The sequence below is a fragment of the Mirounga leonina genome, unplaced genomic scaffold (assembly GCF_011800145.1).
Source record: "Mirounga leonina isolate KUSES-001 unplaced genomic scaffold, KU_Mleo_1.0 Mir_104, whole genome shotgun sequence".
NCBI classification, from domain to species: domain Eukaryota; kingdom Metazoa; phylum Chordata; class Mammalia; order Carnivora; family Phocidae; genus Mirounga; species Mirounga leonina.
In genome coordinates, this window is record NW_023270231.1 from 2,976,406 (window position 1) to 3,001,210 (window position 24,805).

A 24,805-nucleotide genomic window follows, 5' to 3' on the forward strand; every position below is an offset into this window, starting at 1 on the left:
TGAAATTAGACTGAAACTGACTTCTTAACCACAACCGGAAAACCAGAATACAAAGGAATAATATCTTCAGTTCCTCAGAGAAAATAACTGTCAACATAGTTGTGCATCCAGCTAAAATCCCTCCCACAAGGGAGGGCACAAAAATTAAAGATTTATTCCAGAAAAATAAAATTAAGGATTTTCCCCAGCACTTTGCTCACTGAAAGAAAATACCAAGGATTTTTTTGATGTTAAAAACAAAGACAGTTCTCATATGATCTCACTCATATATGGAATTTAAGAAACAAAACAGAGGATCATAGGAAAAGAGAGGGAAAAATAAGATGAAATCAGAGAGGGAGACAAACCATAAGAGACTCTTAATCATAGGAAACAAACAGAGTTGCTGGAGGGGTGGGGGAATGGGGAACCTTGGTGATGGACATTAAAGAGGGCACGTGATATAATGAGCACTGGGTATTATAGAAAACTGACGAATCACTGAACTCTACCTCTGAAGCTAACAATACACTATATGTTAATTAATTGAATTTAAATAAAAAAGAACTTCAATCATACAGAAAAGTTGAGAGATTAGTAAATGAATCCCCATTTACTTTTATCTCAGATTTAACAATTATGTCTTAAGTTCATACATTGTGATGTATTAATTATGTAATATTTTTATGTCTAAAACAAAAAAAGGAGATTTTAAGATGACAGAAAAAGTGAAGAAAGTACAAAATACGTGGACATGTAAATAAACATTGTATCAGCAGTAATCTTGATGGATTAAAGAATACAAACCAAAATATTTAACAATAGCACATAAATCAAGAAATAGTGAATTTGGGCTGTTAGATTTAAAAAGAAAATCCATTAAAGACTCAATATTATTAAGATATCAACTCTCCCCAAAACTGATTTATGGGTTTACAATCCCAGTCAAAATCCCAACAGGCTTTAAAGATTCATATGGAATAGGAAAGGATATAGAAGAGCCAAAAGAAAAAAAAAGAAGAGCCAAAAGAATCTGTTTTCCTTTTACAAAAGTTAAAGGACTGACACTGCCTGATTTTAAGACTTATTATAAAGTTATGGTAATCAAGACAATTCGGTATTAGCATGAGGCTATAAACAAAACAGAATAGACTTTAGAAATAGATCTACAAATAGATGATTAATGGACTTTCAACCAAAGCACCAGTGCTCTTCAATGGGGAAAGGGTTATTTTTTCAATAAATGGTGCTGCAGCAACTGGATAAATCTACTGGGAAGGATAGAACCTCAATATTATTCTTAAAAACTAATTCAAGATGTATTATAAATCTAATATAAAAGCTAAAACTATAAAGCTTCTAGAAGAAAACATAAGAGGCTACCTTTGTAACCTGGAGTAAGTGTTGGTTTATAAGAGATGCTACAAAAAGTACTAAATAAATTCATTAAGAAAGGGGGGAGGCAGGGAGAAAAGAAAAGAAGAGAAAAGCCTAGTCATGGAGTGGGAGAAAAAACTTGATATATACCATATACTGTTTATCTATCTGAAGAAGACTTTCTACACAAAATACATAGCACATCAATAAAAATACAAATAACCCAACTGCAAAAAAGTTGGGCATAAGATTTAAACAGATCCCTCTCAAAAGAACATCTTTGGGGCGCCTGGGTGGCTCAGTCACTAGTTAAGTGTCTGCCTTCTGCTCAGGTCATTATCTCAGGGTCCTGGGATCAAACCCTGCATCGGGCTCCCTGCTTAGTGGAGAGTCTGCTTCTCCCTCTGCCCCTCTCCCCACTCATGTGCTCTCTCTGGAGCATGCGCACACTCTCTAATAAAAAAAAAATCCTTAAAAAAAAAAATCTTTGAATAGCCAATAAGCACATGAAAAGCTGCTCAACATAATTAGTCATCAGAAAAATGGAAACCGTAGTAAACTATCATTTTTAAGCCACCAGAATAGTTTTACTTACATCAGTATTGGTGGTAGGAATGTAAAATTGTGCAACTGTCTTGGAAAACAGTTTCACAGTTTCTTACTGTATTTTTCTACTGCTATGTAGCATATTACCCTAAAAGCTGAAAGCAACAGACATTTATTAGCTCACAGTTTCTGTGGGTCAGAAATCTGATTGCAACTTAGTGATGATGCCTCTAACTCAAGATTCATTGTGAGGCTGCAATTAAACTGTTGATTCAGAGCTGTATCTCTTCAAATACTTGACTTGGGGAGGATCTATTTCCAAACACACTCCTGTGGTTGTTGGCAAGTTTCATTTTCCTGTAGACTGTTGGATTGAGGGTCTTGATTCCACATAGTCTAATGGGCTTCCTCAGTTTCTTAGTTTCTCCATAGGACAGCTCTCAAGATGGCAGCTGGTATCCCTCAGAGCGGGGGAAAGAGAGCAAAAACCCAAGATGGAAGCCATAGCCTCTTTATAACCTAATCTCATAAGTGACATGTCATCACTTGTCATAGTCTACTTGTGTAGAAGCAAGTCACTACAACCAGTTCATCCTAAGGAGAAAATCACATAAGGGCATAAGTATCAAGAGGCAAGGATCATGAGGGGCCATCTTAGATGCTGCCTTATCAAACTTATTAAATACACACCTATCCTATAACCTAGTTATTCCACTCATAGCTACTTAAGAGAAAGGAAATCTTTTTTCTCAAAGAGATCTGTATAATAATGTTCATGGTAGTTTGTGCAAAAAAGCCCCAAACTGGAAACAACCAAATATTGAGTAACAGCAGACTGGATAAAGGGTACAGACTTTCAGCTGTAAGCTGTAAGTTCAGTAAGATGAGTAAGTTTTAGAGATGTAATGTATAGAACAGTGACTATATAATAATGTATTGTATACTTGAAATTTGCCACAAGAGTACATCTTAAATGTTCTTAGAACAGTGGGGGAAAGGAAAATATGTGAGGTGATGGATATGTTAATTAGCTTAACTGGGAGCTTCATTTCACAATATATATGTGTATCAAAATGTCATGTAGAGAAGAACTACAAAAACAACCAGAGAACAATTAACAAAATGGCAATAAGTACATACCTATTAATAATTACTTTAAATGTAAATGGTCTAAATGCTGCAATCGAAGGACAGAGTGGTAGAATGAATAAAAAAATAAGACCCATCTATATACTGCCCACAAGAGACTCACTTCAGACCTAAAGACACATACAGATTGTAAATGAAAGAATGGAAAAATATATTCCATGCAAATTGAGGCAAAAAAAAAAAAAAAAGCAGCCAAGGTAGCAATATTTATATCAGACGAAATAGACTTTAAAACAAAGACTGCAACAAAAGACAAAGAAGGGCATTACATATTTATAAAGGGGTCAATCCAACAAGAGAATATAACAATTATAAATATCTATGTATCCAACATACGAGCACCTAAATATATAAGCAAATATTAACAGACATAAAGGGAGAAATTGACAGTAATACAATAATAGTAGGGCACTTTAACACTCCCACTTACATCAATGGGTAAATCATCTAGGCAGAAAATCAAGAAGGAAACAGTGTCTTTGAATGACACATTAGATGAGATGGACTTAACAGCTATTTACAGAACATCCCATCCAAAAACAACACAATACATGTTCTTTTCAAGTACATATAGAATATTCTCTAGGATAGATCACATGTTCGGCCACAAAACAAGTCTCCATAAATTTAAGAACATTGAAATCCTAGCATTCATCTTTTTTGGTCACAATTTCGAGTATAAAACTAGAAATCAATCACAACAAAAAACTTGAAAAAACACAAACATATGGAAGCTAAACAACATGCTACCAAACAGCCAGTGGGTCAATGAAGAAATCAAAGAGGAAATCAAAAATACATGGAGACAAATGAAAATGAAAACACAATGCTCCAAAATCTTTGGGACACAGCAAAAGTTCTAAGTGGGAAACTTACAGTGATACAAACCAACCTCAAGAAATAAAAGCCTCAAACAACATAACCCTACACCTAAACAATTTAGAAAAAAGAACAAAGCTCAAGGTTAGTAGAAGGAAGGAAGTAATAGAGATGAGAGCAGAAATAAATGAAATAGAGACTGAAAAGATAAACAAAATTGATAAACCTTTAGCCAAACTCATCAAGAAAAAAAGAGGGCACAAATGAAATCAGAAATGAAACAGAAGTAACAAGCAACACCACAAATACACAGGATTATGAGACTACTATGAAAAATTATATGCCAACAAATTGGGCAACCTGGAAAAAATGGATAAATTGCTAGAAAAATACAACCTTCCAAAACTGAACAGGAAGAAATAGAAAAGCTGAACAAAATGAAATTGTATCAGTAATCAAAAAATTCCCAACAAACCTAAGTCCAGAACTAGAAGGATTCACAAGGTGAATTCTATGAAACATTTAAAGAAAAGTTAATACCCATTCTCCTCAAACTATTTCAAGAAACAGAAGAGGAAGGAAATCTTTCAAATACACTTTATAAGGCCAGCATTACCCTGAATACCAAAACCAGACAAAGACACTGCAAAAGCAAAACAAAAACAAACAAAAAAACTACAGGCCAATATCCCTGATGAACACAGATGCAAAAATCCTGAATGAAATATTAGCAATCCATGTTCAATAGTACGTTAAAAGGATAATTCATCATGATCAAGTGAGATTTATTTCTGGGGATGCAAGGATGATTCAGTATGCACAAATCAGTCAATGTGATACACCACATCAATAAAACAAAGAATAAAAATCATCTTATCCCAATAGATGGAGAAAAACATGTGACAAAATTGAACATCTGTTCATGTTAAAAACTCTCAGTGAAGTGGTTTTAGAAGGAACATATCTCAGCTTAATAAGGGCCATATATTAAAAACCCACAGCTAATACTATCCTCAGTGGTGAACAACTAAGAGCTTTTTCTCCAAGATCAGGAAAAAAAAGGATGTCCACTCTCACCACTTTTATTGAATATAGTACTAGAAGTTCTAGCCACAGTGGTCAGATAAGAAAAAGAAATAAAATGCATACATATTGTAAAAAACGGAAAAAAGAAAAAAATTGTCTTATTTGCAAATGACATGAAATTGTACATAGAAAACCCTAAAGACGCTACCAAAAAAACTACTAGAAGCACAAAACAAATTCAATAAAGTTTCAGGATACAAAATTAATATACAGAAATCTAGTGCATTTCTATACCCTAAAAGTAGAAGAGAAATTAAGAAAACAATTCCATTTACAATTGTGCCCCCCCCAAAAAAATCTAAGAATCAACTTAACCAAGGAGGTGAAAACTATACTCTGAAAACTGTAAAACATTGATAAAAGAAATTGAACATGACATAAATAGAAAGACATACTATGCTCATGGATTGGAAGAATTAATATTGTTAAAATGTCCATACTGTCCAAAGCAATCTACAGATTTGGTTTTGGTGCAATCCGTTTGAAAATACCAACAGCATTTTTTGCAGAACAAAAGAAATAATTCTAAAAATTGTATGGAATCACAGAAGACCCTAAATATTCAAAACAATCTTAAGAACAACAAAGCTGTAAGCATCATAATTCCAAATTTCAAAATACACTACAAAGCTGTAGTATTCAAAACAGTATGGTACTGTCACAAAAATAGACACATAGATCAATGGAACAGAATAGAGAGCCCAGAAATAAACCCATATTTACATGGTCAATTAATCTATGACAAAGGAGGCAAGAATATACAATGGGGAAAAGACAGTCTTTTTAATAAATGGTGCTGAGGAAACTGGACAGTTTTATGCACAATAATGAACTAAACCACTTTCTTACACCATACACAAAAATAAACTCAAAATAGAATGAAGACCTAAATGTGAGACATGAAACCATAAAAATCCTAGAAGAAAACATAAGCAGTAATTTTCTTGAAATCAGCTTTACTGACATTTTTCTAGCTATGTCTCCTCAACATCAAAGAAACAAAAGCAAAAATAAACTATTAGGATTATGTCAAACTAAAAAGCTTTTGTACAGAAAAGGAAACCATCAACAAAATGAAACGGCAACTTACTGAGTGGGAGAAGATACTTGCAAATTATATATCTGATAAGAGGTTAATATCTAAAATATATAAATAACTTATACAACTCAATACCAAAAAGCATACCCAAAATATTCCAATTTAAAAAATGAGCAGAGGACCTGAATGAACATTATTCCAAAGAAGATATACAGATGGTCAACAGTCATGTGAGAAATACTCCACTAATCATCAGGGAAATGTGAATCAAAACCACAATGAGGTATCACCTTACACCTATCAAAATGGCTAGAATCAAAAAGACAAGAAATAACAACTGTTGGCAAGGATGTGGAGAAAAAGCTAAGACATTCATGAAGACCAAGGTAAGAGGATTTGCCTTATGAAATAAAAGACTTTAAATGTCTTTTAAAACTGTAATAAGGAAGCTAAAATAACTAATTATTGTCACAGGGATAGACAAATAGAATAGTGAAACAGACTAGAAAGCCCCCAAAGAGACCCATAGGTATATGGCAGTGCCATGTGACAGAGCCAAATAAGGACTTTTCAACATATGATGAGATCATGGATCCGCAGCTGTTTCGACCCCAACCTCAGATCATACACAAAAAGTAATACCTGATGAATTAGAGATTTAATGAAAAAGCAAAACTTGAAAGTCGTGAAAACAGTATATTATATCTTTATGACCTTAATGTATAGAAGGATTGCTCAAATAAGACACAGAAAACACGGGGGGAAAGATGGCTGAGGAGTAGGGGACCCTATTTCAACTGGTCCCCGGAATTGAGCTGGATATCTACCAGACCACTCTGAGCACCACGAAACCAGCCTGAGATGTAAGAAGAGCTGGATCTCTAAAAACAGAATATCGCAGGCAGTTGGTTTTGAGGTAGGAAGCGGGGAGCCCTGATTCCACAGGCAAATATTGGAGGATAAATGGCAGCGGGAGGGTGCCTGACCATGGGGATCCTACACCGCCAGTGAGCAACAGCCTCACGCGCTGCGGATGGGGCACAGACTCGCAGACCAGTAGCGGCAGGAAAAGGACTTTAGGGCAGCCCCCGGGGTGGAAACCCGGAGCAGTGGGCTCACGCCTGCGAACTGCAGCCCCCAGGACGGAAACCCGGATGGCGGGGTCGTGTGGGTGAACTGGGAGTGGCTGGCAGTTTTAGAAGCACAAAGGGCAGAGATGTGCCCGACCTGGAGGCAGGACTGGGAGCGCTGCAGAGGGGCGCACAACCCAGGCCACTGCAGTTCATAGCAGCACAGACAGAAACGGAGACGGTGTGGCCTGGAGAGCTCACTGAAGAACGGACTGAGGTCTCTGCTCTGAGGCAGAGGGTTGCAAACAGTCTCTTCTGCTCTGAATCGCAGTAGAGACGCGGAAAGCCACCAGGGAAAGCCGCCAGAGAACAAAAGCCCCAAAGACTGATTCCCACTGAGCGCATCCCCTGCCACAGGGGGGGCAGGCAACACCGCCCAAACAGGATTGCCTGAGTAACACCACGGCAGGCCCCTCCCGCAGAAGACAGGCTGGGAAAACAAGAGGCCAGCAACCCTAAGGTCCCAAGAAAACAGGTGCATCTTGCTTGGGTTCTGGTCAATAATTTGGACTCTATACATTCCCTCAAACATCCATCAACAGAATGACGAGGAGGAGGAGCCACCAAAATAGAAAGACTCAGAGATTATGACTTATGCTGCAGATTTACAAATGGATGCAGATATAACCAAGATGTCAGAGACGGAATTAAGGCTAGCAATTGTGAAGACAATGGCTAGAATGGAGAAATCAATTAATGGCAACATAGAGTCTCTAAGGGCAGAAATAAAAGGTGAATTGGCAGAACTTAAAAATGCTATCAATGAGATCCAATCCAATCTAGATAATCTAACAGCTAGGGTAACTGAGACAGAAGAGAGAATAAGCGATCTGGAAGAGAGTATAATAGATAAAAAGGGAAAAGAGGAGGCCAGGGAAAAACAACTCAGAATCCATGAAAATAGAATCAGAGAAATAAGTGACACCATGAGGCGTTCCAATGTCAGAATAACTGGAATCCCGGAGGGAGTGGGAAGAGAGAGAGGGCTAGAAGATGTATTTGAGCAAATCGTAGCTGAGAACTTCCCTAATCTGGGGAATGAAACAAACATTTGAGTCCTAGAGGCAGAGAGGACCCCTCCTAAGATCAAGGAAAACAGGCCAACACCCCGGCATGTAATAGTAAAACTTGCAAATCTTAGAACCAAGCAAACCATCTTAAGGGCAGTTAGGGGGAAGAGATTCCTTACATACAGAGGGAGGAACATCAGAATAACGTCAGACCTATCCACAGAGACCTGGCAAGCCAGAAAGGCCTGGCAAGACATATTCAGAGTACTAAATGAGAAGAACATGCAGCCAAGTATACTTTATCCAGCAAGGCTTTCATTTAGAATGGTAGGAGAGATGCAGAGCTTCCACGACTGGCAGAAAATGAAAGAATATGTGACCACTAAGCCAGCCCTGCAAGAAATATTAAGGGGGGGTTCTATAAAAGGAGAAAGACCCCAAGAGTGATCTACAACAGAAATTTACAGGGACAATCTATAAAAGCAACATCGTCACAGGCAACATGATGACAATTAATTCATATCTTTCAATAATCACTCTCAACGTGAATGGCCTAAACGCTCCCATAAAATGGCACAGGGTTGCAGATTGGATAAAAAGACAGGACCCATCCATATGCTGTCTACAAGAGACTCATTTTGAACCTAAAGATACATCCAGACTGAAAATGAAGGGATGGAGATCCATCTTCCATGCCAGCGGACCTCAAAAGAAAGCTGGGGTAGCAATTCTTATTTCAGTCAAATTAGATTTTAAACTAAAGTCTGTAATAAGAGACACAGAAGGACACTATATCATTCTTAAAGGGTCTATCCAACAAGAAGATCTAACAATTGTAAAGATCTATGCCCCCAACATGGGAGCAGCCATCTACATAAGCCAACTGTTAACCAAAATAAAGAGTCATATTGATAACAATACGTTAAATGTAGGAGACCTCAATACTCCACTCTCAGCAATGGACAGATCATCTAAGCAGAAAATCAACAAGGAAACAAGAGCTTTGAGTGATACATTGGACCAGATGGACCTCATAGATATTTACAGAACATTCCACCCTAAAACAACAGAATACTCATTCTTCTCACGCACACATGGAACTTTCTCCAGAATAGGCCATATACTGGGTCACAAATAGGGTCTCAACCGATACCAAAAGATTGAGATGATTCCCTGCATATTCTCAGACCACAATGCTCTAAAACTGCAACTCAATCACAAGAAAAAATTTGGCAGAAATTCAAACACTTGGAAGCTAAAGACCACTCTGCTCAAGAACGTTTGGGTCAACCAAGAAATCAAAGAAGAACTTAAACAATTCATGGAAATCAATGAGAATGAAAACACATCGGTCCAAAACCTATGGGATACTGCAAAGGTGGTCCAAGGGGGAAATACATAGCCATCCAAGTCTCACTCAAAGAAATAGAAAAATCCCGAAGTCACCAACTAACTCTACACCTTAAAGAACTAGAGAAAAAGCAACAAACGACGCCTAAGCCATGCATTAGAAGAGAAATAATTAAAATTAGAGCAGAAATCAATGAATTAGAAACCAGAAACACAGATCAGATCAACGAAACTAGAAGTTGGTTCTTTGAAAGAATTAATAAGATTGATAAACCACCGGCCAGACTTATCCAAAAGAAGAGAGAAAGGACCCAAATTAATAAAATTATGAATGAAAGGGGAGAGATCATGACTAACACCAAGGAAATAGAAACAATTATTAGAAATTGGTATCAACAACTATATGCCAATAAACTGAGCAATCTGGATGAAATGGAGGCCCTCCTAGAAACCTATAAGCTACCAAGACTGAAACAGGAAGAAATTGAAAACCTGAATAGGCCAATAACCAGTAACGAGATTGAAGCAGTGATCAATAACCTCCCAAAAAACAAGAGTCCAGGGCCTGATGGCTTCCCTGCGGAATTCTACCAAACATTCAAAGAAGAAATAATACCTATTCTACTGAAGCTGTTTCAGAAAATAGAAACAGAAGGAAAACTTCCAAACTCATTCTATGAGGCCGGCATTACCTTAATCCCCAAACCAGGCAAAGACCCCATCAAAAAGGAGAATTTCAGACCGATATCCCTGATGAATATGGATTCCAAACTCCTCAACAAAATCCTAGCTAATAGGATCCAACAATACATTAAAAGGATCATCCACCATGACCAAGTGAGATTTATCCCCGGGATACAAGGTGGTTCAACATTCGCAAATCAATCAATGTGATAGAACACATTAATAAGAGGAGGGAGAAGAACCATATGGTCCTCTCAATTCATGCAGAAAAAGCATTTGACAAAATACAACATCGTTTCCTGACTAAAACTCTTCAGAGTATAGGAATAGAGGGAACATTCCTCAAGTTCATAAAATCCATCTATGAAAAACCCACAGCAAATATCATCCTCAATGGGGAAAAGCTGAGAGCCTTTCCCTTAAGATCAGGAACACGTCAAGGATGCCCACTCTCGCCACTATTGTTCAACATAGTACTAGAAGTCCTAGCAACAGCAATCAGACAACAAAAAGAAATAAAAGGTATTCAAATTGGCAAAGAAGAAGTCAAACTCTCTCTTTTTGCAGACGACGTGATACTTTATGTGGAAAACCCAAAAGACTCCACCCCCAAATTACTAGAACTCATCCAGCAATTCAGTAATGTGGCAGGATACAAAATCAATGCACAGAAATCAGTTGCTTTCTTACACACTAACAATGCAACTGTAGAAAGAGAAATTAGAGAAACGATTCCATTTACAATAGCACCAAAAACCATAAGATACCTTGGAATAAACCTAACCAAAGAGGTAAAGGATCTATACTCTAGGAACTACAGAACACTCATGAAAGAAATTGAAGACACAAAAAGATGGAAAAATATTCCATGCTCATGGATCGGAAGAATTAATATTGGTTTTTTTTGTTTGTTTTTTGTTTTTTTAAAGATTTTATTTATTTGTGAGAGAGAGAATGAGAGACAGAGAGCATGAGAGGGAGGAGGGTCAGAGGGAGAAGCAGACTCCCTGCTGAGCAGGGAGCCCGACACGGGACTCGATCCCAGGACTCCGGGACCATGACCTGAGCCGACGGCAGTCGCTTAACCAACTGAGCCACCCAGGTGCCCAAGAATAAATATTGTTAAAATGTCTATGCTACCCAGAGCAATCTATACCTTCAATGCCAGCCCGATCAAAATTCCAATGACATTTTTCAAAGTGCTGGAACAAACAATCCTAAAATTTGTATGGAATCAGAAAAGACTCCGAATCGCCAAGGAGATGTTGAAAAAGAAAAACAAAGCTGGGGGCATCACGTTGCCCGATTTCAAGCTATATTACAAAGCTGTGATCACCAAGACAGCATGGTACTGGCACAAAAACAGACATACAGACCAATGGAACAGAATAGAGAACCCAGATATGGACTTTCAACTCTATGGTCAAATAATCTTTGACAAAGCAGGAAAAAACATGCAATGGAAAAAAGACAGTCTCTTCAATAAATGGTGCTGGGACGGGCACCTGGGTGGCTCAGTTGGTTAAGCGACTGCATTCAGCTCAGGTCATGATCCTGGAGTCCCAGGATCGAGTCCCGCATCGGGCTCCCTGCTCAGTAGGGGGTCTGCTTCTCCCTCTAACCCTCTTCCCTCTCGTGCTGTCTCTCATATTCTCTCTCCCAAATAAATAAATAAAATCTTTAAAAAAAAAATGGTGCTGGGAAAATTGGACAGCCACATGCAGAAGAATGAAACTCGACCATTCTCTAACACCATTCACAAAGATAAACTCAAAGTAGATGAAAGACCTCAATGTGAGATAGGAATCCATCAAAATCCTAGAGGAGAACATAGGCATAACCTCTTTGACATCGGCCACAGCAACTTCTTTCAAGATACATCTCCAAAAGCTAGTGAAACAAAAGCAAAAATGAACTTTTGGGACTTCATCAAGATAAAAAGCTTCTGCACAGCAAAGGAAACAGTCAACAAAACAAAGAGGCAACCCATAGAATGGGAGAAGATATTTGCAAATGACACTACAGACAAAGGGCTGGTATCCAAGATCTATAAAGAACTTCTCAAACTCAACACCCAAAAAAACAAATAATCAAGTCAAAAAGTGGGCAGAAGATATGAAAAGACACTTCTCTGGAGAAGACATACAAATGGTTAACAGACACATGAAAAAATGTTCATCATTAGCCATCAGGGAAATCCAAATCAAAACCACACTGAGATACCACCTTACACCAGTTAGAATACAAAAATTGACAGGGAAAGAAACAACAAACATTGGAGAGGTTATGGAGAAAGGGGAACCCTCTTACACTGTTGGTGGGAATGCAATTTGGTACAGCCACTTTGGAAAACAGTGTGGAGGTTCCTCAAAAATTTAAAAATAGAGCTACCCTATGACCCAGCAATTGCACTCCTGGGTATTTACCCCAAAGACACAGATGTAGTGAAAAGAAGGGCCACATGCACCCCAATGTTCATAGCAGCAATGTCCGCAATAGCCACTGTGGAAAGAGCCGAGATGCCCTTCAACAGATGAATGGATAAAGAAGATGTGGTCCATATATACAATGGAGTATTACTCAGCCATCAGAAAAGATGAATACCCAACTTTTACATCAACATGGATGGGACTGTAGGAGATTATGCTAAGTGAAATAAGTGAAGCAGAGAAAGTCAAGTATCATATGGTTTCACTTATTTGTGGAACATAAGGAATAGCATGGAGGACATTAGAAGAAGGAAGGTAAAAATTGGGGGAGGGAATTGGAGGGAGAGATGAACCATGAGAGACTATGGACTCTGAGAAACAAATAGGGTTTTAGAGGGGAGGGGGGATTGGTTAGCCCAGTGATGGGTATTAAGGAGGGCACATACTGCATGGAGCACTGGGTGTTATATGAAAACAATGGATCGTGGATCACCACATCAAAAACCAATGATGTATTGTATGGTGACTAACATAATAAAATTAAAAAAAAAAAAAAGACACAGAAAACATAAACCCTAGAGAAAAGATCATAAATTTGTCACCATTAAAATGTAAAACTTCATTCTTGAAAAGATGCTAAGCACAGAGTGAAGAGACACAATCACAGACTCGAAATTGTATGTACATAGAACTGCTAAATAATTATTTTTCAGAATATAAAGTACTTTTAAAATTCACACACACAAAATAACAATAAAAACAATTAAAATGGACAAAAGACATTTCACTGAAGGAGAATCCCAAATGGTTTACAAACAAATGAAAAGATGCTTAACTCCATTACTAATCTGGGAAGACATACATAAGACAATAGCATCCCATTTCACACTCATTTCATACTAAAATATTATCAAATGCTAGCAAGAGAGTAGAATGACCGAACTCTATATACTACTAGTGGGAACTGTATACAGTACACTCCTATGCACAACTTATACCTAATAAAGCTGTAGTTACACATACCCTAGGAGCCAACAATCCCACTCTTCACATATGCGTCCTAAAGAAAATTACATGTGTGCATCAGGAACCACATGCAGAATATGCATAGATGCACTGTTTATGGAAACAAATAACCTGGAAGCAACCCACATGTCCAACAGAGGGATGGACAAATCACAATAGAGAATGCCAAGGAGACTGAATAAATTACAGCTATGTGCTACAGCATGGAGGCATCTCAGGAATATAATGTTGAGGTGGGAAAGTCACTGGAAAGTCTACCTAAGTAGAATTGTTCTGTGTCAAGTTCAAAAAATGCAATGGTAAACAATGTATTGTATAAGGAGGCAAACCTGTAGTGATATTATAAAGGGAAGCAAGAAAACAGTCAACACAAAATTCATAATAGTAGTTACTCTTGAGAAAAGGAAATGGTGGGAAGAGGAAAAGGAGCTCAGGACATGACCAAGGTCATCAGTAATCAGCCAAATTTAGAATAGAAGCTGCCCCCTGTAGAAAGCATTTCCATCACTTGCCATGTATTATTATCCAGAGACTGTTTTCCTCACAGCTTCCTTGTGGGTCACTAATTTACAGCACCTGTCTCGTCTTCATGGGCTCCTGAGCTTATGACCTTTGCTTTAGAACAGTGGTTCTCAAAGTGTGGTTCCAGAACCAGCAGCTTCAACCTGCCACAAATGCAACTGTTTAGGCCCCACTCTAGATCTACTGTATCCAAACTCTGGGGTGGAGGCCAGCAGTCTGTGTTTTAACAAGCCCTCCAGGGGATTCTGATGCTCACCTTCGAGAACTCTTGTTGAGGACCTGGCCCAACCCCAGGGCCTCCGGGCCTGGTCATTATTCCATTCTGAGTCTTTTTCAGTCCTGCCGTAAGAGGGCTACACTCTCTTCTAATGGAAGCAGTATTCCTTTCCAAGAGCCAGCAGGACCCTCAGCTGCCCCCCATCAGAAGGGAGCCTCCTCCCATTTTTTTCTTGCTCAAGGCCATTTTAGCCATTGTGCTGTGACTGGTTATCTAGGGTCGGAAGTTGACCTCACAGGAGCATTCCTCCTGCTCTGTGCAGGCCCCACGGGGCTCTTGTAGGAGCTTTTTTCCACAATGGGAAGATGAACATTAACAGTAAGGAATATCTATCTTAACAAACTATTAAGTCTGCCTAACAGCAAAAGACGTTAAGATAGGCTGGGAAACAGTTACCTTTTTGTCTCTGCTTCAAGAAATTGTCATTTCTACCTTATTGTAGCTTTTCACAATAGCAGTTTCAGAGTAGCTCCCTTTCTCAGCAACTTAGTACTTCCAAGGCTGAGAGGGGGAAAAAGACAGCAGTCATTCTGAAGCTACTTCTCTGGCCCTGGAGCCCTCCTGCTGATCTCAGAGCCCACAGAAGTGAACAAGACTAAGTGAATTCTAATGCCTGTCTGAAATGCCGGTGCTTCATCTGATAAAGTTCTCCTCGCTCTGTACATTTTTTTTCTACATCAAGCTCTTTTTTTACCCCAGCTATCTTTCTGTATGAATCATTCAGTGTGAGTGCTACATACCAAATACGGACACACTCACCCTATCCTGAATTTGATGTCACTGATGTCAGTTAGGGTGTGAGAAATATTGCGTGCTGGGAAGGCTGCATCCCTGAGCCAAACGCAGTACTTACACCCTCCCCTTATTGACAGATACTGGTTTTGGAAATACAGGCACTAATTCCATGAAAAGGTGGCCTTTAACTGCAAAGAACAGTGTGAAGATAGACAGGAAAGAAGTCCCAATTTTTCTGGAAGTGATAAGATGTAGTAGATAACATACTGGCTAAACCTGGGTTCAAAGCTTGCCTCTGCCCTTTTACTAGATGTACAACCCTGGGCAAGTCTCTTACCTTTGTGTCCTTGTGGGCACAATCAAGACTAAGAGTACCGAAGTCATAGGACTTTTGTGAGGATTAAATGAGATACTACATATAAAGCACCTGGCGCAGTGTCCGGCACCTACTAAGAAGAGAAGGGACATATTCCCAATGTACTTCAGGAAACAGACTCATGTGTGATGTACACGGGCAAAAAGGAAGAATGAGAGACAAAATGTGTGAGGCACTCGAACAGTCCAGGTTAGAGATGAGTTAGTACACTGAGTAGGGAGAAGTTGTAAGTTAACTGGTCAAATAAGAGAGGGAAGAAGGGGAAAGAGAAGATGGCATGAGGACTGTCACCTGGGCAGGGTGGATGACACAGCAGCACCATTGAGAAGGTGAACAAAGTTGGAGCTGAGCAGAAATCTTACCGGAAGGGAAACTTACACCATAAGGGGAGAGGTATCCACCTGAGTAAAAACCGAAGACGTTAGAAAATGCAGGATAAACTGTGTAAGCCAGCCAGACTTTGTGGGAGAAAAACAAAGAAAATAGCACAAAAGCACCCTCATGTTTCAAAAGTGAGAGGATCAAGAGCATGGGAGGAGCTGAACTGAGTTGGATGACGGTCCGAGGCAAGACTGCACTGCACAGACGTCACTCCCTATTGCTCCGGTGTCAAGACCCTCCCCCCGGGCGCCTGGGTGGCTCAGTTGGTTAAGCGACTGCCTTCGGCTCAGGTCATGATCCTGGAGTCCCGGGATCGAGTCCCACATCGGGCTCCCTGCTCGGCAGGGGGTCTGCTTCTCCCTCTGACCCTCCCCCCTCTCATTCTCTCTCTCTCAAATAAATAAATAAAATCTTTAAAAAAAAAAAAAAAAAAGACCCTCCCCCCTTGTACTGATGGTTTCATGAGAGAAACCACGTGCAAATGAAGTAAAGCATAATTAGAGGCAGAACCACTCAGCATCCCCTTGGTGACGGTCTTGTGAGGAGCCAGTAGGGAAGGGGGATTTTTGCCATTACAAGGGGTGAGGTCAGAAAGGAAAGAATGAGTTCAGCAGAAGTTCAAGCCAGTCTTTCACCACAACTATAGACCTGTCGTTCCTCTTTGGGACTCTGGTTGAGTCACTGCAGGGGAAATGCAGACACCAGTGGAGAAGTGTGAAGAGCTGTCTCTTGGCACCTGTGGGGTGGGACTTGGGGTAACTCAGTGGTTGTGTCCCTACTGGTCAGCTCTTCCTGACACTTACTGAAACCCAAGAGGGTTGGTAAGGAGTGGTGGAAGCAGAACAGGGAGCCAGCAGTTGGTAGAGAGGATGTTGTTCCTCGTTAATATGTTCTAAGTGTCTGGAAGTTGGGGACACACAAATAAAACACAGGAAACTCGTCTGAATCAGAGCCGTTTGAGAGCCATGCTGAGTCTGTGCTTCCTACGTTAGGACACCTCCTTTGTGAACAGAGAAGAGGATCTTCATCCACAGCTATTTGACAATAATATTAAAATCAAGACTATTCAGGGCATGGTTAACATTTTCCCCATTAAATGCATTAGGCAAAGATCTTTCTAAGGAGTATTAGCCTGTTTTGCCATCATAATTAACATGGAGTGTAGCTGATTCACCTTCTCTCCTTTTTTAATTACATATAAGAAAATCCACTCTTTGGGGGTACAGTTATGTGAGTTTTCACAAACACAGAGGGCCATGTAACCAGCACTGCAGTCAAGATACAGAATAGTTGTATCACCAGAACCTCTCCTTCTCATGCTGCCCCTTTGCCATCAAATCCTTTACCCTCTCCATCCCCCAGCAACCAATGATCTGTTCCTCTCTTCTTTTGACAACCAGTTGAGTAAGGCCTGAGATTTCTTTATGATTTCCTGGTATACTAACAATAGTAACAGCAGTAATGGCAATAGTTAACACGTATAATGCATTTCCAATGTGGCAAGCACCATCTGAGGCACTTTATAGATGAGAAAACTGAGGCTTTGAGAAGTTTTGGAAGGGACGAAGAGTCTTGCCGGGGTCAGAGCACGGCAGTCCCAGGGCTTGAGTCAGGCCTGCCTAACTCCTAGGTCCCTTTTTAAAACTCTGATTCTGCTTCTTTCGACAAAGTAGAAGGAATATCTACCAATTTCAGAAAGTGCAGTTGAGACTCGAGATCGCCTTACTCCAAAAATAAACAAAACTTATGTAAGAATTTGGCTAATTATACCAATAAAGCAATAATTGAGTAGATGTAAGATAAAATGAAGCCAGGATCCTAGAACACCTTTCCTGCAATCTTTTCAATATGCAGTGAAGATAAGGCCCAGATAGGTTACTTCCTCCCTGAAAAACTTGACCAGGTTTGTAAAGCAAAGCTGGAAAGATTTCCTGATCAAATACTGAAATGCCATTTTGTGTCAATGCTCTGAGCAGCAACTGCTTCTCAAATTTACCAAAAAAAAAAAAAAAAATGAAATGGGGTTTTTAATCTTCATCTTGTGGGTATTTCAGGTTGGAGTCCCCGACCCGGTCTCTGGTGATGGAGGCCCCCAAAGGAGTTGAAATCAATGCAGAAGCCGGCAATATGGAAGCCACCTGCAGAACCGAGCTGAGGCTGGAGTCCAAAGATGGAGAGGTAGGGGTGAGATGGATGTAGGTCCAGAGAGACACAGCGCCAACAAGCCAACCTTCCCCACAACTTTCCCAGACTCCCTTAGCACCAAAGTGGATCCTGCATTTCTAACAAGAGGAGCCAATCAGAAGGTTTTATGTCCGGAACAAATATGTCGAACAGCACAGTTATAAGCCTAACCCACAACATGTAGGAGCGATGACTCATTATTTGTAAAGTGCTGACGTAATAGCATATACTACAATGACAGAATTATGCACATGGCTATGAAAATGAATGCTGCTTCTGAATTCTGTCTCTCACCCAAAAGCAAGATTTACGTAGCCAGCCTAATTAAGCTGTATATCACGTGCATCTGGTTCAAGCTGAACATAATTTACTCATAGTCGCTTGTATGTTACTACTTTGAGAATGGGGAGTGGGAGCCAGCAGCTATGCCCAATCAGGACAAGGCAAAACTAAGATAGGGTAGAGTAGGCAACGAGAGGATGGAGGACTGCACATATTCCTTCTTCTACCCGACATAATCCCACTTTGGTGAACAGAATAGCTGCTTGCCCTTGTGTAGACACGGTAAGCCAAATCCCAAGAAAGTAGGATTAAACTGCAAACTTTTAAAAATGTCTTCATCACATTCAGAAGTGAACCTTCCAATTTAAGAGTTTTTAAATAGAGGAAAAGCTTTGTATTTCTTTAAAGCAAAACTCTATTCCACTTTTCATATCTGCTTAGAGGTTATCCATCTCCCCCTGCTTGTGTGCAACAAATCCACCTTTTGATTGGTTTGGCATTTGCTACATTTGTTTTAAAAGAGCTATTCAGATAAAGCATTCTCTTATCAAAATGGTGTCTTCAAACAGCTACAAACTCCAAATCACACACATTTAGAAATAGTGACTACATTACCTATGCAGATTATAGCTCTCAGAATCCGGCCTCTGGAGGAATTGATTATAATCTTACCAGTCGTTTAAGACTGGAAAGTACTGCATATTCCTGGAGTCTTCCCATGCACACAGACCTAGCTGAGAGTCTGAAGGCCCGTAGTAAAGAAATGGTTAACCCAGCATTTCCAAATGCATTTCACTCTGGGACTCAGTTCATATTCTACCTGATACACCGTTGCACACTTTTGCTAATATAGACCAGCATGACATTGTCTTGGTAGAATATAAGCTTCTGTGAGGGTAGAGACTTTATCTGTCATGTTGATCTCTGAATTCTCAGTGCCTAGAATACTCAACACATAGTAGGTGCTCATTTAGGTTGAACATTCATCTCCTGTCTCTGAATGTCAAGAGAATAAATGGCAGCTTCTAACTACTCTTTCCTTGCTATTCGCTCTCTTTAGATTAAGTTAGATGCTGCGAAAATCCAACTACCTAGACTGCCTCACGGATCCTACACGCCTACAGGAACGAGGCAGAAGGTCTTCGAGATCTGCGTCTGCGCCAATGGGAGATTATTCCTGTCCCAGGCAGGAACTGGTTCCACTTGTCAGATAAACACAAGTGTCTGCCTTTGAGAGACCATCCATAGTGGACATTGTCGGCAGCATAAAGGCCGTTTTTGTCTTTAGATACTGGCTGCCAGCTATTTTTACTAGAACACAGAAAGCCTATCAAAGACCGTGTGCGCGTGTGTGTGTGTGTGTGTGTGTATGCGTGTGGGTGGATATAAATATATATAAATAGATATAAATAAATATATATATCCTCTGTATAAAATGAGGTTTCAGTACAAAAGGAACCATGGGTGACCCTGTGATATCCACCATCATTTCCATGTCAACCCCACCACCTACATGATAAGATCAAAGTACTGATTCAGGCCCAATACCCCAAACCCTTCAAAAATCACACAGTGTATCGGACACTTACTGAATATTCACCAACATGTTTGAGGAGCTGCATATCTTCCCCTTTAGTGTCATTACAGGGCAGTGATGGCGGGAATCTCCAAGTCATGCTCAAGCACTGAGACCCTCATATTGAAATAGACATTTCGTTTCCATTTTTAGCTTTAGGAAGGCTGGCCCATTTCCCCCTCTTCAAGTGAGGGATGGGGCAGTGCCATAGTGCCAGCTGTAGGAACACAAAATGGCTCTTCTGCCTTCATAGCCAAATGTACTGGGGCTTTTGGATGAATGTGGGGGATGAGGTTCAGCAAAGTTTGAACTGCTCACTGAACTCCTGCTATCTTCCTTCAAAAATCACCTATTATCCCACAGTCAAAATAGGAGTTGTAAATCAGCACAAAATGGGGTAACAGCTGCTCCTCAGTCGGCTGGAAGCTACTCAGTGGCCTGACAGGCAAAGAATAAATGGGTGATGTGTATCTGTTTAAAGGAAAAAATGGCTCAGAATCGGTCTCATCCTCACTTCTGACTTTATCCAGCAGACTCCAGCCCCAAATGATCAGGTCAGTCAAAATCCTGTCCATCAATCCTCAAGAGAGGAACCCCCACCTGAAGAGAAGCCATTTAGGGATAGAAACCTAATTAAGAGGAGCATAGAAAACCTAATTAATTTTTCTATGTATCTCGGGACTGGTAGGTAATTTAGAGACTTGCCTTTTATTTCTAAAGGCATGCACAAACTCTGGCTTCCATCTTCATACGTATATATATATATATTTGTTGTTGGGATATTCCTATTCCTAAATCCACCATTATGTTTTCTCCCAAGAATAGTGACCCAAGAATCACAGATGTGAAATACATGCCCCCGGAAATGGTCACTGGAAATTAATATAAACTGAGCCATGTGTCTCTCTCGGACTCGCTGTGCTCCCGTGGCCCGGCAGCACCACTACTTGGTATGTGGAAGCAGCTCCCTCGTTCCCGCCATCAGCTACCTCTCATCCTTCCACCTTCATCATCGTGCTACAGGGTCACCCTGGCCAGCTCTTGTGCTGGGACAGGGGATTACACCGTCTCTGTTCAAAGAGGGGGAAATGTGCCTATGCCTTAAGTCAATGCACTCAGCAAGGAGAAGCACATCCTATTTATCTTGTCACAACTGTAGTTTATTTTGGGTGATTGGAGGGGAACGGTTTAGTCATGAGTGGGCCTCTTAAAAGCTGGTAGACAAACCAGTGGCTGACAGAAGTGGACTCTCAGGAGCCCAAATGGAGGCGTAACCGGCTTAGATAGTCCCGGACACCATTTGGCAAGCAGCGGCCCCACAACCCTAAATGAGGTCGTATTTGTAGGCCTGAATGGCATTTGTGTTTTCTTCAACAAGGTTTTAATTTTTCTTACTTCACAAGTGGGGGAAGATTGGTCATAGGAAATGAATAAGAGATTTGATATTTTTGAGAGGACACTCAAGCTTTGGAGGCTGAGTCTACAAAGGATATGAAAGCAAGTTGTGTGTCACTTAGTTACTTAGGAGAGGGTGGGGGCCGGAGAGGGGGAGGTTTCCTAGCCTGACCAGTGGCCCCGCTGGCTTCCAGACCCCATACTCCCTCCAGTCACTCCTCCTCAGTATCCCATGTAGAATTGAGTTGTTCAAGGGCAAGGCTACTTAGTTAGTAGCAGTAAAGTCTAAAAAGGAAAACCCTAAGAAGGTATCAAGTTGCTCTGGTTTGGTATTATTTATATCCTGTAGGATCATACTACCAGAATCTGCAGGTACTACATACGGGGTTTTGCCAAATAGGAGAGGCCCCCCTTGGCTACGAGGAACATCTACCCCATGTCATTGAGACAAACAGTAGTAGCTATGAGGCCCTTCATGGCTAAATACCGTAACACAAAATGTTTTTAAGCAGACAGACCCATCTTTGCATTTTGCCATCTCAAGTACATAATCTATGGATGACAAGAAAACAAAAAGTTCCCTGAACCTCTTTCCTCTGATTTTGTTCTAATCATCATAAGCAAGTCTGAGATCAGCACCTTGGGGATTTTATGCCAATAAAAAAGAGTGATGTGATCCCACTTGCAGACGTTAATCCTAAAGGTAATCAGATCACAAATAAGATAAAAATAATAATAGCAAGCCAAGAATAGAAATCAAACACCTATGGGGAACAGACATGATAAAAAAAATTCTGATTTTCATTTGTACTAAGTGACTACAATAAACCAGCTAATAGGCAGGAAACTTGGCATGGACTAAATTATGTATTTCAGTTCAGACTACAGAAGTCAGTAAAATGCATTCAGAGTTCCTCAATGTACATTTTGTTCTCCCAACTTCCTCCAACTAGAATATTTGTCCATGGTCATGAGAGAGTTTTAATTCTGGGAAAAAAAATATCTTTTACATTAAAATCTGATAAACTTTAATTTTAAAAAGTGAGGTTCTTTCTAATCTCTATATATAATATCTTCTAGACAATCACACTCCAGTATATTAAACAGCAGGTGGCGTAACAAAGAGTTCAAGTGAATCAATATTCTAGAAGTTCTAGTATGCTAATAGTCTTCAGAAGATTTTTAAAAATTAAAAAGTGATCTCCAAATATGTTTAGCACTCAGTTCTATTTGTTATTTGTTCAATAAGTCATAAAAGTTCAGTCTTAAGAAACTGCTAGCATATGACAAAGGTTTTCAAAAGCCCTTATGGTGACATCTCTGTAGGTAGAAACTTGGTATGAGGCTTTCTAATTGTTCCTTTACCCAAGGGATAGATCTTATAAACTTGAATTGGCTTTAACTCCCTTTAGGTCAATTTCCTTTGGATGATTTTCATTGTATATCCAGCAACCATAGACCAAAGTTTGCTTAAAGTTTAACTCTAGAGCAGGGGTCAGCAAACTGTGGTCCCTAGACCAAACCTGGCTCATCACTAGTCTTTGTAAATAAAGTTTTCTTGTAACACAGACACATTTCCATGTTGTCTGTGACTGATTTCATTCTATAACAACAAGGTTGGGTAACTGTGCCAGAGACCTCATGGCCTGAAAAGCATAAAATACTATTTGGACCTTTCCAGAAAAGGTTGCCGACCCCAACAGAGAGATCATTTGTGCTATGTGTTGGACACAGCTGGAAAGAAAGCAAACTCCACAGTAGCATGGAGTCACCCTACATTTCTATGTGTGCTTAGGAATATAAATACTTGCCTAGAGAAAAAAGGTTAGCCTTATGTTATGCGTAAAAGTGATCCGCTTATCTGAGAAATGCAGGTTCACAGGATTTGGGGGGGAAAGGAGGATGGAATCAGGGGAAGACTTAGTGCAAAAGGAAAGCCGTGATCCTCCAAGAGTTTTTTTCTTAGGACCCTTAACAGAGAGGTGGTTCCTCGGGTCAGTATCTTGGAGGGTCAGAAGAGAAGCAGAGGTCTTATGATTTAAATTTAGAATCTTTCTCCTGAAGGGACCGTTTCTGCAATGTCATAGGTTTTCCACCTCACCATCACATATTCCAGAAAGATGCTCATTCCATGGTCCTCCAGAGAATATTTTTGACCTAAAAGGCCCTGTGGACATCCATCAACTCAGTTATTTACACCTCCAGTGCATTCTCCATCCCTATGTCCCCACCCGGCCTGAAGGGTTCATGGGACAATAATATTGGAAGAATAATAAATATTGAGGGGAGGGGAGAAATACTGGAAGCAGCATCTTAAAATATGTAGGAAGAAAAAATACAGTAAACATCTTTTTTGAAGGTGTTTAGTGGGGAAACCAGATCAATGCCAGTTTGATTTTGTTTCCAATAATTTGGATCCTTGTTCTATGGTATAGCAGGAATGCAAAAGAAAAAAAAAAAGACCTATTTTAAATTCCAACATCTCTGCCTGTGTCATAAGGCAAGTGCCTACCAGAGATTTGTCCCTTCAGTCAACATCCCTACTGCTAAATCCATACTTATATCCAATATTATTAAAACAGCATCAGCAATGAATGAGTCTTTGTTAGCATGAGTGTTCGTGTCAGAAAAGATTTTTTTTTTAATGAAAACCACCACCACCATTTACCAGACCCTAATCAACGTCACTTAAAGAGCCCTTTTGCATTTTATCTGGATTAAACCAAAAGAGGATTAAATTGGCAACACTGCCATCCACAGAAGCAGCTACATGAGAGTATCTGGCTTTTGTTGATTTTAGGCAAAAGATAGCATGATGTTTGGACCACAGAGGTGAACAGATCCCTGTAAGCACCTGATCCTTATTTTGTAAGGCTCTGTGAAAGGTGAGAATCTCACTTAAGTAAGTTGTAAACAAGACAAGACCCTTCGCTCTTTTTCCCCTGCACCAGGAAATCTTAGGCACAAAAAGGATAACAAAGCAGTTCCTGGAATGATACATTTGCATGGTGGCCCAGTAGCAGGTGGAGGGGGGCAAGTTATAATAAAAGAAACAACCTTAGAAAACACACCTTTTATCTCAAAGATAAAAATGTCTCTCTTTTGGTCTCTCATCACTTTCTCCTCCTCGGGGGAAGGTTCCCTCACTTCCAACATATTTCCATTAAAATAGTCAAAACTACTGCATTGGGATGTCAGATGCATCTCTTTCTTTGTGGCAATCTGAATTTAAAATTAAACAGTCGCCTCTGAATTTCTCATTCACAAAGCTAAACCCACTGACGAGAGATAAAGCAGTCTGAAGCCTGCTGCTTCAGCCAGCACACCACACCACACACATTAGCACTTTGAAAAGCAATGGGATTTCTACAGTTCTTAAAAGCTGTCTTCATAACGGAGTCCTTGAAATTTCTCAAGGCAGGGCTGAATGGCAAAGGGAAAATCACTATTTGC

General features: G+C 39.9%; 1 protein-coding gene across 4 annotated transcripts in view; it reads left to right on the forward strand.

Annotated features, from left to right (window-relative positions):
• The window catches only part of SGCD (sarcoglycan delta), a 774,199-nt gene extending 749,887 nt beyond the window's left edge, over positions 1–24,312 (forward strand). For all 4 annotated transcript variants that reach the window (XM_035012991.1, XM_035012973.1, XM_035012962.1 and 1 more), the window contains 2 exons: positions 17,970–18,093; positions 19,442–24,312. In XM_035012991.1, coding sequence (XP_034868882.1) covers positions 17,970–18,093; positions 19,442–19,615 — 298 coding nt within the window. In that variant the 3' untranslated portion in view covers positions 19,616–24,312. The remainder of the gene's footprint in view (positions 1–17,969; positions 18,094–19,441) is intronic.
• Positions 24,313–24,805: the final 493 nt, after the last annotated feature.